This window comes from Pongo pygmaeus, chromosome 13 (genome assembly GCF_028885625.2).
Source record: "Pongo pygmaeus isolate AG05252 chromosome 13, NHGRI_mPonPyg2-v2.0_pri, whole genome shotgun sequence".
In the NCBI taxonomy this organism is placed as follows: Eukaryota; Metazoa; Chordata; class Mammalia; order Primates; family Hominidae; genus Pongo; species Pongo pygmaeus.
Window position 1 is genome coordinate 77972371 of NC_072386.2, and position 12430 is coordinate 77984800.

Sequence of the window (12430 nt, forward strand, 5' to 3'; positions counted from 1 at the left end):
AATCTGATAGTCGTTAGACAGCATCTCCATCACCGATCTTCAGGGGTGCCAAACTCTGCACCCGGTATTTGCAGAATGTTCCACATTCTTCTAACATGTGTTCCTGGGTCAAGATGACCTTGGTTGCTGGCTGCCAGCCACTCATTTTCCCGGTGCTTTTGAACTAAACAGTTCCCAGCCACTCATTTTCCCGGTGCTTTTGAACTAAACAGTTCCCAGCCACTCATTTTCCCGGTGCTTTTGAACTAAACAGTTCCCAGGATTCCTGTTCCCTGGCAGGCACAGAATTGTTTACTTTCCAATATGAAATACTGAGGAACATTATAAGGCGTAACTGAAGTAGAAAAAAGGTTGTTCTATTTAGTTGAAAACTCCTATTATCCCCTAAGGAAATACCTACAGGGCTAAGTTATGAGTAATTCCTTAGCTCGATTAAGCTGGTGGTGTTCGATGAGAGAAAACCCACGAAGATACCACTGTTCAGCAGCCCCCCGGACCAAGGATGCAGCTGGGCAATGGAAATGTGCTTGGATGCAGGGTGCTCAGGTGGGCTGTGAAAGGCCGCTGAAGGACAGACGTGTTACTCACCTCGTCTAACACCTGGGAATCTCTTAGTGCCTGGTCAGTGATGTCAAAATGGAAACCCAGCACACGGGGAAAGCTGAAGGCCCAGGTCCTTACGACCAGCTGCTCAGCAGAAACGACACTGGGAGGGGAGGGGAGGGCGTGTCCTGAAGGCACTGAGCCACATGGCTTCTCAGACCTAGGGTGCAGGCACCGGCACCATCCTGCACAAAGCACTCTAGCCAGGCCTTTCTCAACAAAAGGAGAGGATCTCAGAGAAGGCTTCTCCTCTGAGAACATGGCGTGTGGGGCTAGGCCTGCTTCCAGGAAGGTGCGCGCAGTGGCCGCACCTGTGAGGTTCCAGTAACTGTGGTGCTCTAGAGGCCTAGGGACAAACTAAGGCTGGGATTTATCATGAGTCATCTTGGCGTCTTGAGATGCCTGGTAGACCTGAGACTAAATTTAGATCCCTAGACTTTTAATTTGCAGCTCACAGATAGATTGACCACATTTAAACTTCTTACACCCCCTAAAATAAAGGCTTCTGCAGCTCTGCACTTTTTCTGCCCTGTCATAAAGGAAAATGTCTCAAGTTGTATCTGCCTTCCTGTCGCTGCAGAGCTTTGTCCCTTTGGGAATTTGGAACTGTGGAGAGAGCTGCCACGGCTTCCCGGCCTAAACCCTGCTGCTCCTCTCGACCTCCCATTTGAAACACGGTGCGCGGCCTTGGCTTTTCCACCCCGATCCCCAGCACCCTTGGAGGCTGCTGGTCCCCCGGTAACCCCCAGCGGGTCAGTGTCCTGGAGAACGGCCTTCCAGGCAAGGGCAGCCCCCCTGCAGCCAGAAGGCCACCTGAGCCTCATTCTCCAAGGCTGCTAGAGGGCACACTTGTGGCACAAGGGACAGGTGTGTCCCTGGGGCCTCTTGCCCAGTCTTGGCCTCCGGGGTGCTGAGGGGGAAGAAGAGCATTTCTGTGTCAGGAGCTGGTGCCCGCTGGTCACTGCCATTGGTTCCCATGGAGCTAGCTTGTGGTTGACCCAGGTAGTCAGACCCTCCCCGGGAGCTGCCTGGAACATCCTTCCTGTCTTTACACCCATGGTCTTGTCAGGTGCTGCTTCTGAGAAATTGGGGTGTCCTTTAAAATATGTAGCCCTAGTCACAGGCTGGGGATGTGACTGTTCCAGCCCAGGTGCACCAAGCTTGGGTCTCAGGCCTCAGAACTGAGCAGTACCTTGGGCTTCTGAGGTTCTCCCAATAAAATGTGGCCCCTTGGGATGAGCTGCAGGCACATTCCAGCTTCTGGAGCGAGACTCATGACCTTAATTTGTAAATGAGTTATTTGCTGTTTACTCTTCAGGTGAGAATAGTTACTTACCCCAGCAGCTTAGTCAGGGATTCGTTTTTCCTACAAACAGGACTCTGGGGCAGGGCAGCAGTGAGCGCCAAGGCCGTGGTGAGCAGTGTCAGAGCAGGGACGTGCTCATCAGTATTTCCTCTCCTCAGCAGGAGCTTTTGAAGTTGGGGTTTGGCTTGTTGATTTCTAAATCTCGAAGAGTAGTAAACATTGGGACACCAGAACCCAGGATACTTCTCTTGGGCTGAACTGAGCTTAGGTCATTTGTTTAGCCAGTGTCTTGAGTGCTGTGTGCTGAGTGCCCTGAGACGAAAAGCGGGACACATAGCAGTCAGAGCTCAGGACTCGGAGTAATCCTAAATGTGTTTTTCAGGGCAAATAATTAATCACATCTTGTTATAAGCACACGACTTCTGAAGTTAAAACCACAAAACTAAGCCCTGAGAAGCAAAATACAAAGGACTGAAGATAAAATTTGAGAATAAAATGAGAAACCAGATCTCTTCAAATGTGAACCAAAGGAGCTTGCATTTCTCAGCAGACAGGAGAGGCAAAGAAGGAGAAGGCTTGTCGACATTTCATCCATTTGGCGCTGGAATGGCCAGACCTACTTTTTACTTTTTCTTGGGTTTTGTAATACTTGGCTCATGATAAAGTGATTTTTCAGCGTTCGTTTATACCACTGGGCTGGGGGAACATCGCTCACATGTTCCACATAATTACTTTTCCATCTTTCAGTCCTTTAACCCTCTCTCGCCTGGTATGGTGGGGTGCACTGGCCCGAGGAAGCTTTGCACGCTGGTGCACACAGCCGGCACAGACAGCTGTCACACGCACAGATCACAGATGCACAGAACGAGTGCTCTTTGTGAGCTGGGGTGTGAGGCCATTCACTTCTCTTTTAAAAGAGATTGATTTATCTAACTTTGCAGAAGTCAAAGAAAAAACATAAAAACATACTAGTTGAAAGAAGAAAGGGAGAGAGAACTGGAGGGAGGGAAATGAATGGGAGGCTTGTGTATCCTGAAATGGTATTTTTTACTTGCAGCTCTGATCAAAGGCCTGTCGTCCCTTCATCGAGGTCCAGGTTTGCCTTCTCCGTGTCTGTGCTGGACCTTGACCTCAAGCCTTACGAGAGCATTCCCCATCAGTATAAACTGGACGGCAAGATCGTCAACTATTATTCAAAGACTGTACATGCCAAAGACAATGCCGTGATGTCGACTCGGTTCAAGGAAAGCGAAGATTGCACATTAGTTCTCCACAAGGTCTAACTCTTTCCCTGCAGTGTCTTTGAAACTTGAACATAGAATGTGAAGGCTGAATGATAGAGATATTTTCTGTTGTGTTGGGTGACCTTTGGTTGTGAATGTTTTTGCTTTTAACCCCTTTTGAGGTGGGATTGCCTCTTGGAGACATGGAATTGAAGAGCACTAGAAACATCTTCCTGGACAAGGAATGTAGGACGTGAGTGCTGTGTCCCAGGAAGCTGCTCACACTCTTAAAATGGAAGTGTCCGTTAAGCCCTGGGAAGACCTTCTGGATAGTTCTTCCTTCCCAACCAGGGCTCATGTCTGATTCTCTAATGCGAAAAGCCTTATTCTAAGACCCAAGGTTTGGATCTGCTACCACCAGACTCCTAACATAGAAAACTTGAATTGTCACATACATTTTACAGTTTGGACTTTTAAGAAAACATGGATACTACTGGAACTTCCCCTAGCTGAGTTACATGGTCACTTTTTCAGTGCAAGCCACATATCAACACAGGTTTTTAGGTGGTTCCCTGCTGCACAGCGTGACCTCGTGGTCGTGCAGATGCCGATTCTGAGCAGTGTAGACTCAGGGTCCCTGTGGAGGTGCTGAAGCCCACAGTTCCACACAGGGCAGCAGGGAGCGCAAGACTCAGGTCAGGATGGACACCACTCATGCGAGCATTGACCTTTTTTTTTGCTTTACAATTTAATCTTTCACATGAGGGGGAGATGAGCTGTTCTTTCCCACTAAAAATTGCTGCTGTAGAAGAAGTTGGAGGTGGAGCTGTGACTGGCTGAGCTGCTGTGGCCGGGCTGGGCAGTGTGCCCCAACAGCTCAGTGCTTTCCTGACACTCCAGTGTCCTGGGTGGTTGAGGAGCGAGTTCTCTCTTCCTCCCTCAGGTTTGCCTTGAGACGTGTTGCGTTTTTGGGCCCCGTGGCCTCTCCCTGTCAGGCTGCCACAGGCCCTGCTTCCGGAAGGTGAACAGCTCCTGGCTGCTGCCGAGAGGGTTCTCGTTGGGGTCACCAAAGTGTGCCCGGCTGCTATGAAAAATGTTGGGAATCTTGGTTTCAGTTTTTTATTCTATGCTAGGTTGTACAGACTTATTTATATCATCGTTTTGAGGGACTAATGGAGGCTTATTGTAACATATAATATTAGTGAAACCATGGAATTATATGAAAATGATACATGAGAAATAAGGAAACTATTTTGCTGATTGTAAATTTTTGTGGGAAATTTTGTGATAACTTGAGAATTATACTTGTTTGAATCAAGGCAACTCTTCTAGAATTTATTGTTCAATTCTGTCATATTTACTTCTAATTCTACACTCAGAGGTGCAAAAAGATACTTATATAACTGGACACTTTTACTGTTTTCTTCTCACTTCGAATGACACTGTCTCATACACACGGGTCCTGTGTGCTGGGATGGGGGCTTTGGTGAAGTGCACGGAGCTCACGGATGAGCCACAGGCTCTGGGAAGCATGGAGGTAGTGGCCGTTGAGTACTGTCTTGACCCAAGGGAGTTCACTGTTGCTGGGCTGGGGCTGGGGCTGGGGCAGCCTTGTTTGGGATGATTTTGCCCATTGTCACGGTGTGTGGAGGATGCTGGGTCCTGGGTTCAAGTGCACATGTGAGGGAACCCCAGTCCGTGGGAAGGTGGGCTGGGCTCCCTAGGTCCTTCAGGGCTGCAAGAGTTATTGCCTAGCACAGGGCCCAGACAGGGCTGGACTAGACACGATGAAAACAGCCTGTATTTGAGGGAGAAGAGAAAACAGATGGAGACCCCCACTCTGTCTGGTCTTGGTCTTGGCTCCCACCAGCCCGGGCTGTGAGGAGCCCCTGAGCCGCGGGTGCCACTGCTGTGGATGCGTTTCTGGCCCGTCCTGGAAACTGCTGCTGCTGCGTAGTCATGACGGCCCTGATTGATTGGTTTGAGACAACATGCGTTCACAGATCTTAACAATGCTAAATGGGCGACTGATGAGGTCATGGTTCTTACGGCACATCCGGGACGATCGATATAGCACTTAGGCTATGCAGGGGGTCTTTCATAAAGGACCTCATTCCTTGCGTCCCAGCCCAGGAACAGTGCTGTCTTTGCTGTCTTAGGCCATTCTTGTTATTAAGCTGACAGCTCCACTTTCTTGTGGAAGACCAAGAACAGCATGAGGACTTGCTGAGACTGCCTCACAGTGCCACTGTGCGGACCGGGGGAGGCAGGGAGCGAGGGTGTGGCTCCCCTGGGCTAAGGACAATTTAAAGATGAGGCGCCATAGGCATCCGTCTCCAGAGCCCCCAGGAGGCAGGAACCAGGATAAGGGTGGCTTTTCCCAGCTGAGTAATGTGGCCACCATGTCCAAGGTGGACTCGGTGTGAGGCTGCGGTGGGTGGGGGGATGGGTCCTCCCCACACATCTGAGGACACACAACCACTCGGTACATTTTCTCAGATGTTAAGCTTATTTTTATAAACCACATTGTACATGTCACTTTTATTTGGCATTTTATACTTAACTAGTTGTATTTATTTTTCATGTCATGAGAGTTTCCATATAATGTGCCATAACTGCATAGACAGCATGTCTTCAGAGTGTCGTTTCAAAGCAGAAAATAGCAAATGTTTATATTGAATAAAATTGTATGTTCCTCTGCGCAGCATCTTCATCCTCCACGTTCACTGTTTTGGAACTAGTTGTTCTCCTCTGCACAAAGCGATTTTATCAGGCTTTCCAGAGCAGCTTCGATTCCAAACAGTCCTACCAGGGTTCGGAAGCTGAGAGGAGCAGTTTCTATGGCTCTGTTCTTGTCCAGCTCCAGGGCTATAAAGAAAACATTAAACCGGGTAAGAAACTTCAAGGTGGCAGCTTTTGGTTTTTTGTTTTCTGCTGGCATGGACCTCACCAAGACCCTGCCCTCCTCCCGACTGGCCGCATGGGATGGGACATGCTAGTGGCGGGCGAGGAGACGGAGTGAGTGGAGGCCTCACCTACGGCTCAAGGCATCTTCCCTGTGCATTCAGCCTGGGAGGGCCTTGGGGCAGCAATCCCTTTTCATGTTCTTTTTGAGTGATTATTGATAAAAATATTTAAAAATTGATAGACAAAGTACATTAATGAGATTTCCAATTTTTGATTCTTGCCCTTTGAAACCCAGAGGAAACAGGCAGGCGGCTTTGCTGGGCATGTTGAGAAGTCACCTACAGCAGCCACACCCAGGGCCCTACCTCGCTGTGGGACTTTGGTGAGAAGATCCAGCTTTGGAAAAACCTTCCCGTCTTCATCTATTTGTATCCTCCAAACAATGACTAATTCAAACCTGAAAAAGCGGTAAAACATGTCATTATGTGCTTTTTGAAATCTGGCGAAAAGATTAGCAACCATGAGTCACACCTGGTCTCCATTTCCCCATGCTGGGCTCCCCTGCTAGAAACCCCAACCCACAGCGAAGAAGAGGCACGGTCAGTAGCACAGGCAAATGGAACCAGGACCATAAGAAGGTGCTGCTCTGTCCCCACTGCATTGGCAAACATCAGTAGGCCAATACCAGTGAAGTACAGAACATGGAGCAACAGAAACTTCAGAATTACTGGTGGGAGTAGACATGGACAAGCCACTTTGGAAATAATCTGGCATTGACAGTAAGCTGAACATGCATCCATGCATGACACAGGAATTTCATTTCTAGGCAGTTGAGCCCAGGAGAAGCTTATGTACTGTGTGCCAGGGCGTGTGAGCCAGAACAAAGAAGCCACATGCTCCAGAGCTGAAGAGTGCAGCAAGACGCTGTGTATGATCCCCTCCGGGAGGATGAGCAGCGAAACTGCACTGCAGCTGCTCATGACCCTGGAGGAGGTGAACGGTGACAAAGGCAAGTCCCAGAAGCCTGCATAAGGACCACATGATTTTAAAGCTTGGAAACCAGTTGAGTTGAGGCATTCACATACAGGTCATAAAAGCACACCCAGATGGATACATGTCCACACATGCACAGCCAAGGGAAGAGGATGGAGAACACGTCACGGGCCAGGGTGGCACCGGGGCTGGTGGAGGGATCAGCTGTGCTGTCAGGGCACTAAGCCTGTCCTGTTTCTTCTCATTGCTTTGGGGTTTTCCACTCACCCCTGGCTTCCTCCCTTCGATTTCTGAAGTAACAGCAGATCCACAAGCATCTCCACTTTCTCCCAGCCTCCTTCCTTGACCCCATAAGTCCTGGGGTGGGCCCCAGGACTGGCGTTTTCCCCCTGCGGCCCAGCACATCCTCCAGAGCTCCAGCTCCCCGCACCCCCACGCTGGGCATATCTGCTGGGACCACTGATTCCTCCAACCGACAACCTTTAGTTCTTGGTTAGGTGGTTTACTACTTAGAATCCTACTTAGGTGGTCTCCTACTTGGAATCCTTGTTTGAACAGGAAATGGGAGGCCCCGTGGCCTGTGCAGGCTCACCCTGGCCGGCTGGCACTGCGGATCCCCATGGAGCAGGAGGAGGGCCCCTCTGAGAGGTACACGGCATCTGGGTACTTTTCCTGCATGGGGAGAAGAAACGGTTAGACAGATCCACTGGTAAGGAGAAAGGGGCCGTGGGAAGGGCATGGGGCACCATTCCAGGTGTCTGGCGAAAATCAGGGTCCGAGTGTTTGCACAACATCCATGGGTGCCGACTGCCCCTCCTGCCCTTGCTGTCACACACGTCCGCCCCACTGTAGGTCTCTCCACAGCCTCCAGGCTCCCATGACTGCTGCTTCCCCATCATGAACATTGTACATAACCTCCCTACAGCTGTATTCTCATTTCACAGGTTTCCCCACACCCCTTCCATCTGGGATGGCTCCTTGGTCTGCCCTTGTCCGTCACAACCCGGACGGTCTGGGGAGGACTGGTCAGAGGATTCCCCAAGTGGATGCGTCAGGCTCCTTGCTGGAAAGCAGCTGTTTTCTCACGGTTTTAGCATCTGACCTGAAAAGCCCTTTGAGCTGAGGCTCCATGAGGGCTGTGGCCGAGCCTGGACGCCCCTCGCCTGTCCATCCTCAGGACTCACCCCAGTGGTGTCCAGCCCATACACCGTCCTGGGCATGGGCAGGAGCCCACCCTGGTGCCCTCACTGTGCCCAGTGGTAGCGCGGCTCCCACTGTAGTAAGGGAAAGGGCCTACCTTGGTGAAAGTCAGCTTCATGATGAGATGGCATTTTATGGTCAAAAGCCTCCTCCCAAAAGCAGGGAAATCAAGTGGAATCTCACAGATTTCTAGGCTTGCAGTTCTGGGAGAGTCTGGTTTCCCCCATGCGCTATGAAAATTCTGGACACGTCTGCTTGTTTCTGTTACTGACAGCAGGACCCGGTAGCCTCTAGCTATCCCAGACCCGACCCACAAATTTAGATCATCAAACCACAACACAGTTTGCTTACTGGAACCTGAACAGATGATGATACCTATTCAAAACCGATAAGAGTAATGGTGGCCCTATCCTCTCAGTTCTTAAAAACTTGTCTTTTTGGGCCGGGTGCAGTGGCTCACGCCTGTAATCCCAGCACTTTAGGAGGCCGAGGTGGGTGGATCACGAGGTCAAGAGATTGAGACCATCCTGGCCAACACAGTGAAACCCTGTCTCTAGTAAAAATACAAAAATTAGCCGGGTCTGGTGGCATGCGCCAGTAGTCCCAGCTACTCAGGAGGGTGAGGCAGGAGAATCGCTTGAACTTGTGAGGCAGAGGTTGCAGTGAGCTGAGATTGCACCACTGCACTCCAGCCTGGGCGACAGAGCAAGACTCTGTCTCAAAACAAACAAACAAACACTTGTCTTTTTGGCTGGGTGTGGTGGGTGGCTCACGCCTGTAATCTCAGCATTTTGGGTAGGCCAAGGAGGGCAGACCACCTGAGGTCAGGAGTTCAAGATCAGCCTGGCCAAAATGGTGAAAGCCCGTCTCTACTAAAAAAAATTAGCTGGGCATGGTGGTGGGTGCCTGTAATCCCAGCTACTCGGGAGGCTGAGGCAGGAGAATCCCTTGAACCCAGGAGGCAGAGGCTGCAGTGAGCCAAGATCGTGCCACTGCACTCCATCCAGTCTGGACGACAAGAGCGAAACTCCATCTCAAAAACAAAAACAAAAACACACACACAAAAAAACTTGTCTTTTTGTCTGCTCTTGTGAGAACAGATTGCAGGGTCAGGGGTGACAGGAGACTTTCACGGTAGGCTCCGCCTGAGACGTCGAGTTCCTAGGGCTAGTCTCTAACAGACATGCTTTCCTTTCTGTCCTCTCACAGCGACTGATGTAGAAGCCTGGGGGTGCTGCTTAAGTCTCATGCAAGCCCTGCCATGATTAAAAAGCACTGTGGCCTCCCCAGGCCTTAGGGAAGGATAGTGAGGGGACGTTTCCCCTGAGAAGCATCTGGCCTGACAGCTAGTCAGAGGACACAAGGCAAGGGAGCAGGCTGGAACTGCAGTGACAGGGCCTTCCTGCTGCTCCAGAGACTTGCCGGATTGAACCAGATCAGCTCTGCTGAATGAGGTTGTGTGGGGACAATGGCATGACAAAGATTTTAAAGGAAGCAGCCCCTGCATCGCTGAGCTCTTGCCAGCATGGGAGGCCTTCACCCTGTGCATGTGGGCCCAGCATGGCAAGGGCGCATCGCAGCACCAGCTGCACCCGCCAGAGGCTGAGAGGGGCCTGGCGGAAGCTTACAATTACTAACTTCAGTTTCCATAAGAAAATGTATACCTAAGTGATTTAAGTGGAAAGTGTTGGTTGATTTTTAAGCCGCAGGCTCTTCCAAATTAATCACAACTGCATGAGGACCATAAGGGAGAGCCTGTGAACGTGGCAGCTCAGCTTCCAGGCTGGCTCAGCGGCAGCACTTGGGACTCATTGGGATGGCTGGGGCCTGGGCCAGCTCCAACGTGGGGCCTGAGGTTCAGCCTCCAAGCACAAGGGAGCAGATGGAGCAGCTCTCTGCCTCCCTGGGCCTCTCCTCACCTCTCCTTGTGAGCAAAAAGGGGTTTAAATTAGATGCTTTCAGTAAAAAATTAAAGTGTACCTTACTCCCTTTAGTTTGTAAAATAAAGTCAAAGGTAGAAACGCTGACATTAGGAAGAGGTCAGGCATTCAGTGCATGTTTCTGGAAGACTTTTGTGGGACTGTGTGCAAAGGTTCTTTTGTGGAAGTTAATAATGCTCCATTCATTTAGCCAAGGTCACGGTCACTGATAACTTGAAATAGAAAGGATGGGTCTCATTGGCAGACGTGTACAGGTGGGGAGAGAAGATGGAAAAGCTGTGAACAGGGGTACATTAGTTATATACAATGCAACTCAAGACAGAATGGGCTTGAGATCATTAGTCCTCCGGTCAGCACATCTCAACGCAGTTGAGTTTTATAAATGACTGTATTTGACGTGGATAAAAGATGACCAAATTGGCAAGAAAGAGTTAAGACAAACATGCTCTGATGAGGAAGAGGTATGTATCATCTATTTTCGAATGCTTTCCATGACAAATAGTTACACACACAAAAAAAGTGAATGGAAAAATATCAAGCCTTATCTGGAAAGCTCCTTAGATGTGTCACATTTAAGACCGAGGCCAAGAGAAGGACGGCACCTGGCTGAGCCCCCGTGGGACAGTCTTGGACCCGTGGCTCTTCCTAGTGCACCTTAGAGACCTGCACACCCCTGAGAGTTCTGGCTTAAGGAAAGTGAACAAGATGCCTGTGCTTCCATGGATATTGTCAGGAAGGTGGTGATATAGGGATGGCTGTTGGGAGGGGACCTCATTGAGCACACTAACTGGTTGGCAGGCACTGGTGCTTCCCCTCTGGAGCCCCCAGCCTTCCACAGGAAAGCTCGTCTTAAGCCAGAAATGCTGAGGCAGTGATTCAAGTGGGTGTTTGTTCAGCTGGTTGCCATATGTGGGGAGTCTGCATTTGAGAGCTCTCCTGGTGTTTATGATAGAAAGATGGCTGTGAGAATGTTGGCAATTTGATATCCAGCCCCAGTTTTACACCTGAGACCCACTGTGCTATTGTAATAGCTGCTGGATGCTAGTCCAAAGGGAATAGAATTTTTAGCAGAGCTTTACAGAAAACCAACCTTGTATTATATTTCAGTGCAATACCAAAGAGGAATGCTATGTCTCCCACTTAAACAAATGGGAAACCTTGAATCCTGAGTTTAAATCTACCCTTGGGTGTCCACAGATATGTTAACTCATCTTGACTTTAATATTTTCCCAAAAATTATGTCTGGCCAATTCAGTGACTTTTAAAGAATTGAGATAAATTCATATAAATTATATGAGACATAATTCCTTTAAAGTGTATAATTCAATGGGTACTAGTATATTCACAAGGTGGTGCAACCATCACCACTTTCTAATTCCACAACATTTCATCACCCCCTAAATGTACCCTTTAGCTATTGCCCCTAGTCCCCTTAACACCCACCCTCCCAGTACAGCCATAAGCAACACCAGGCTACTTTCTGTCTTGCTTTCATTTGTATTTTAGTAACATTTTCTGTTTTGAAAGATACTCCAGTCTATTGAGAGATGACATCAGTGAGGTTACACCGTGGCATAAAATGCTGGCAAAACTCACACTAGACTCCTCAGTAACTGGCACTGGGCCAACTGGATATTCACATGATAAAAAAAAACAAACTTCAATGCTTACTCCACACCAAATACAAAAATTTATTCTGATGAATCATAGAAATGTAAGTGCTAAAACTATAAAACTTCTCTATTCAAGACATTTCATACAAATGGAATTACATATGGTCTTTTATGTACCACATTTTGTTTATCCAATGATCAACTAACAGACTTTTGGGTGGTTTTTACTTTTTGGCTATTTGATTTTTTAAAAAATTATTATTATTATTATTTTGAGACAGAGTCTTGCTCTGTCACCCAGGCTGGAGTGCAGTGGTGCGATCTTGGCTCACTGTAGCCTCCGCCTCCTGGATTCAAGCGATTCTCCTGCCTCAGATTCCTGAGTAGCTGGGACTACAGGCACCTCCTGGGTTCAAGCGATTCTCCTGCCTCAGTCTTCTCAGTAGCTGGGACTACAGACGCGTGCCACCACACCTGGCTAATTTTTGTATTTTTAGTAGAGATGGGGTTTCACCATGTTGGCCAAGATGGTCTTGATCTCCTGACCTCATGATCTGCCTGCCTTGGCCTCCCAAAGTGTTGGGATTACAGGCGTGAGCCACTGTGCCTTGCCCTTTTTGGCTTTTTGAAATAATGCTCATAGCA

General features: G+C 49.1%; 2 protein-coding genes across 3 annotated transcripts in view; one reads left to right on the top strand and one right to left on the bottom strand.

Moving 5' to 3' along the window:
* IPPK (inositol-pentakisphosphate 2-kinase) overlaps positions 1 to 4466 on the top strand; it is a 61798-nt gene extending 57332 nt beyond the window's left edge. Inside the window, exon 13 of the mRNA XM_054502638.2 lies at positions 2967 to 4466. Within this exon, the coding sequence (XP_054358613.1) occupies positions 2967 to 3192 (226 nt within the window). The 3' untranslated portion in view covers positions 3193 to 4466. The remainder of the gene's footprint in view (positions 1 to 2966) is intronic.
* CENPP (centromere protein P) overlaps positions 168 to 12430 on the bottom strand; it is a 286353-nt gene continuing 274090 nt past the window's right edge. Inside the window, exons 6-8 of one of the 2 annotated variants that reach the window (XM_054502643.2) lie at positions 7625 to 7704; positions 6405 to 6496; positions 168 to 6000 (exon numbers count right to left, since the gene is read on the bottom strand). In XM_054502643.2, the coding sequence (XP_054358618.1) occupies positions 5870 to 6000; positions 6405 to 6496; positions 7625 to 7704 (303 nt within the window). In that variant the 3' untranslated portion in view covers positions 168 to 5869. The remainder of the gene's footprint in view (positions 6001 to 6404; positions 6497 to 7624; positions 7705 to 12430) is intronic. The other variant, XM_054502644.2, reaches the window with a different exon arrangement.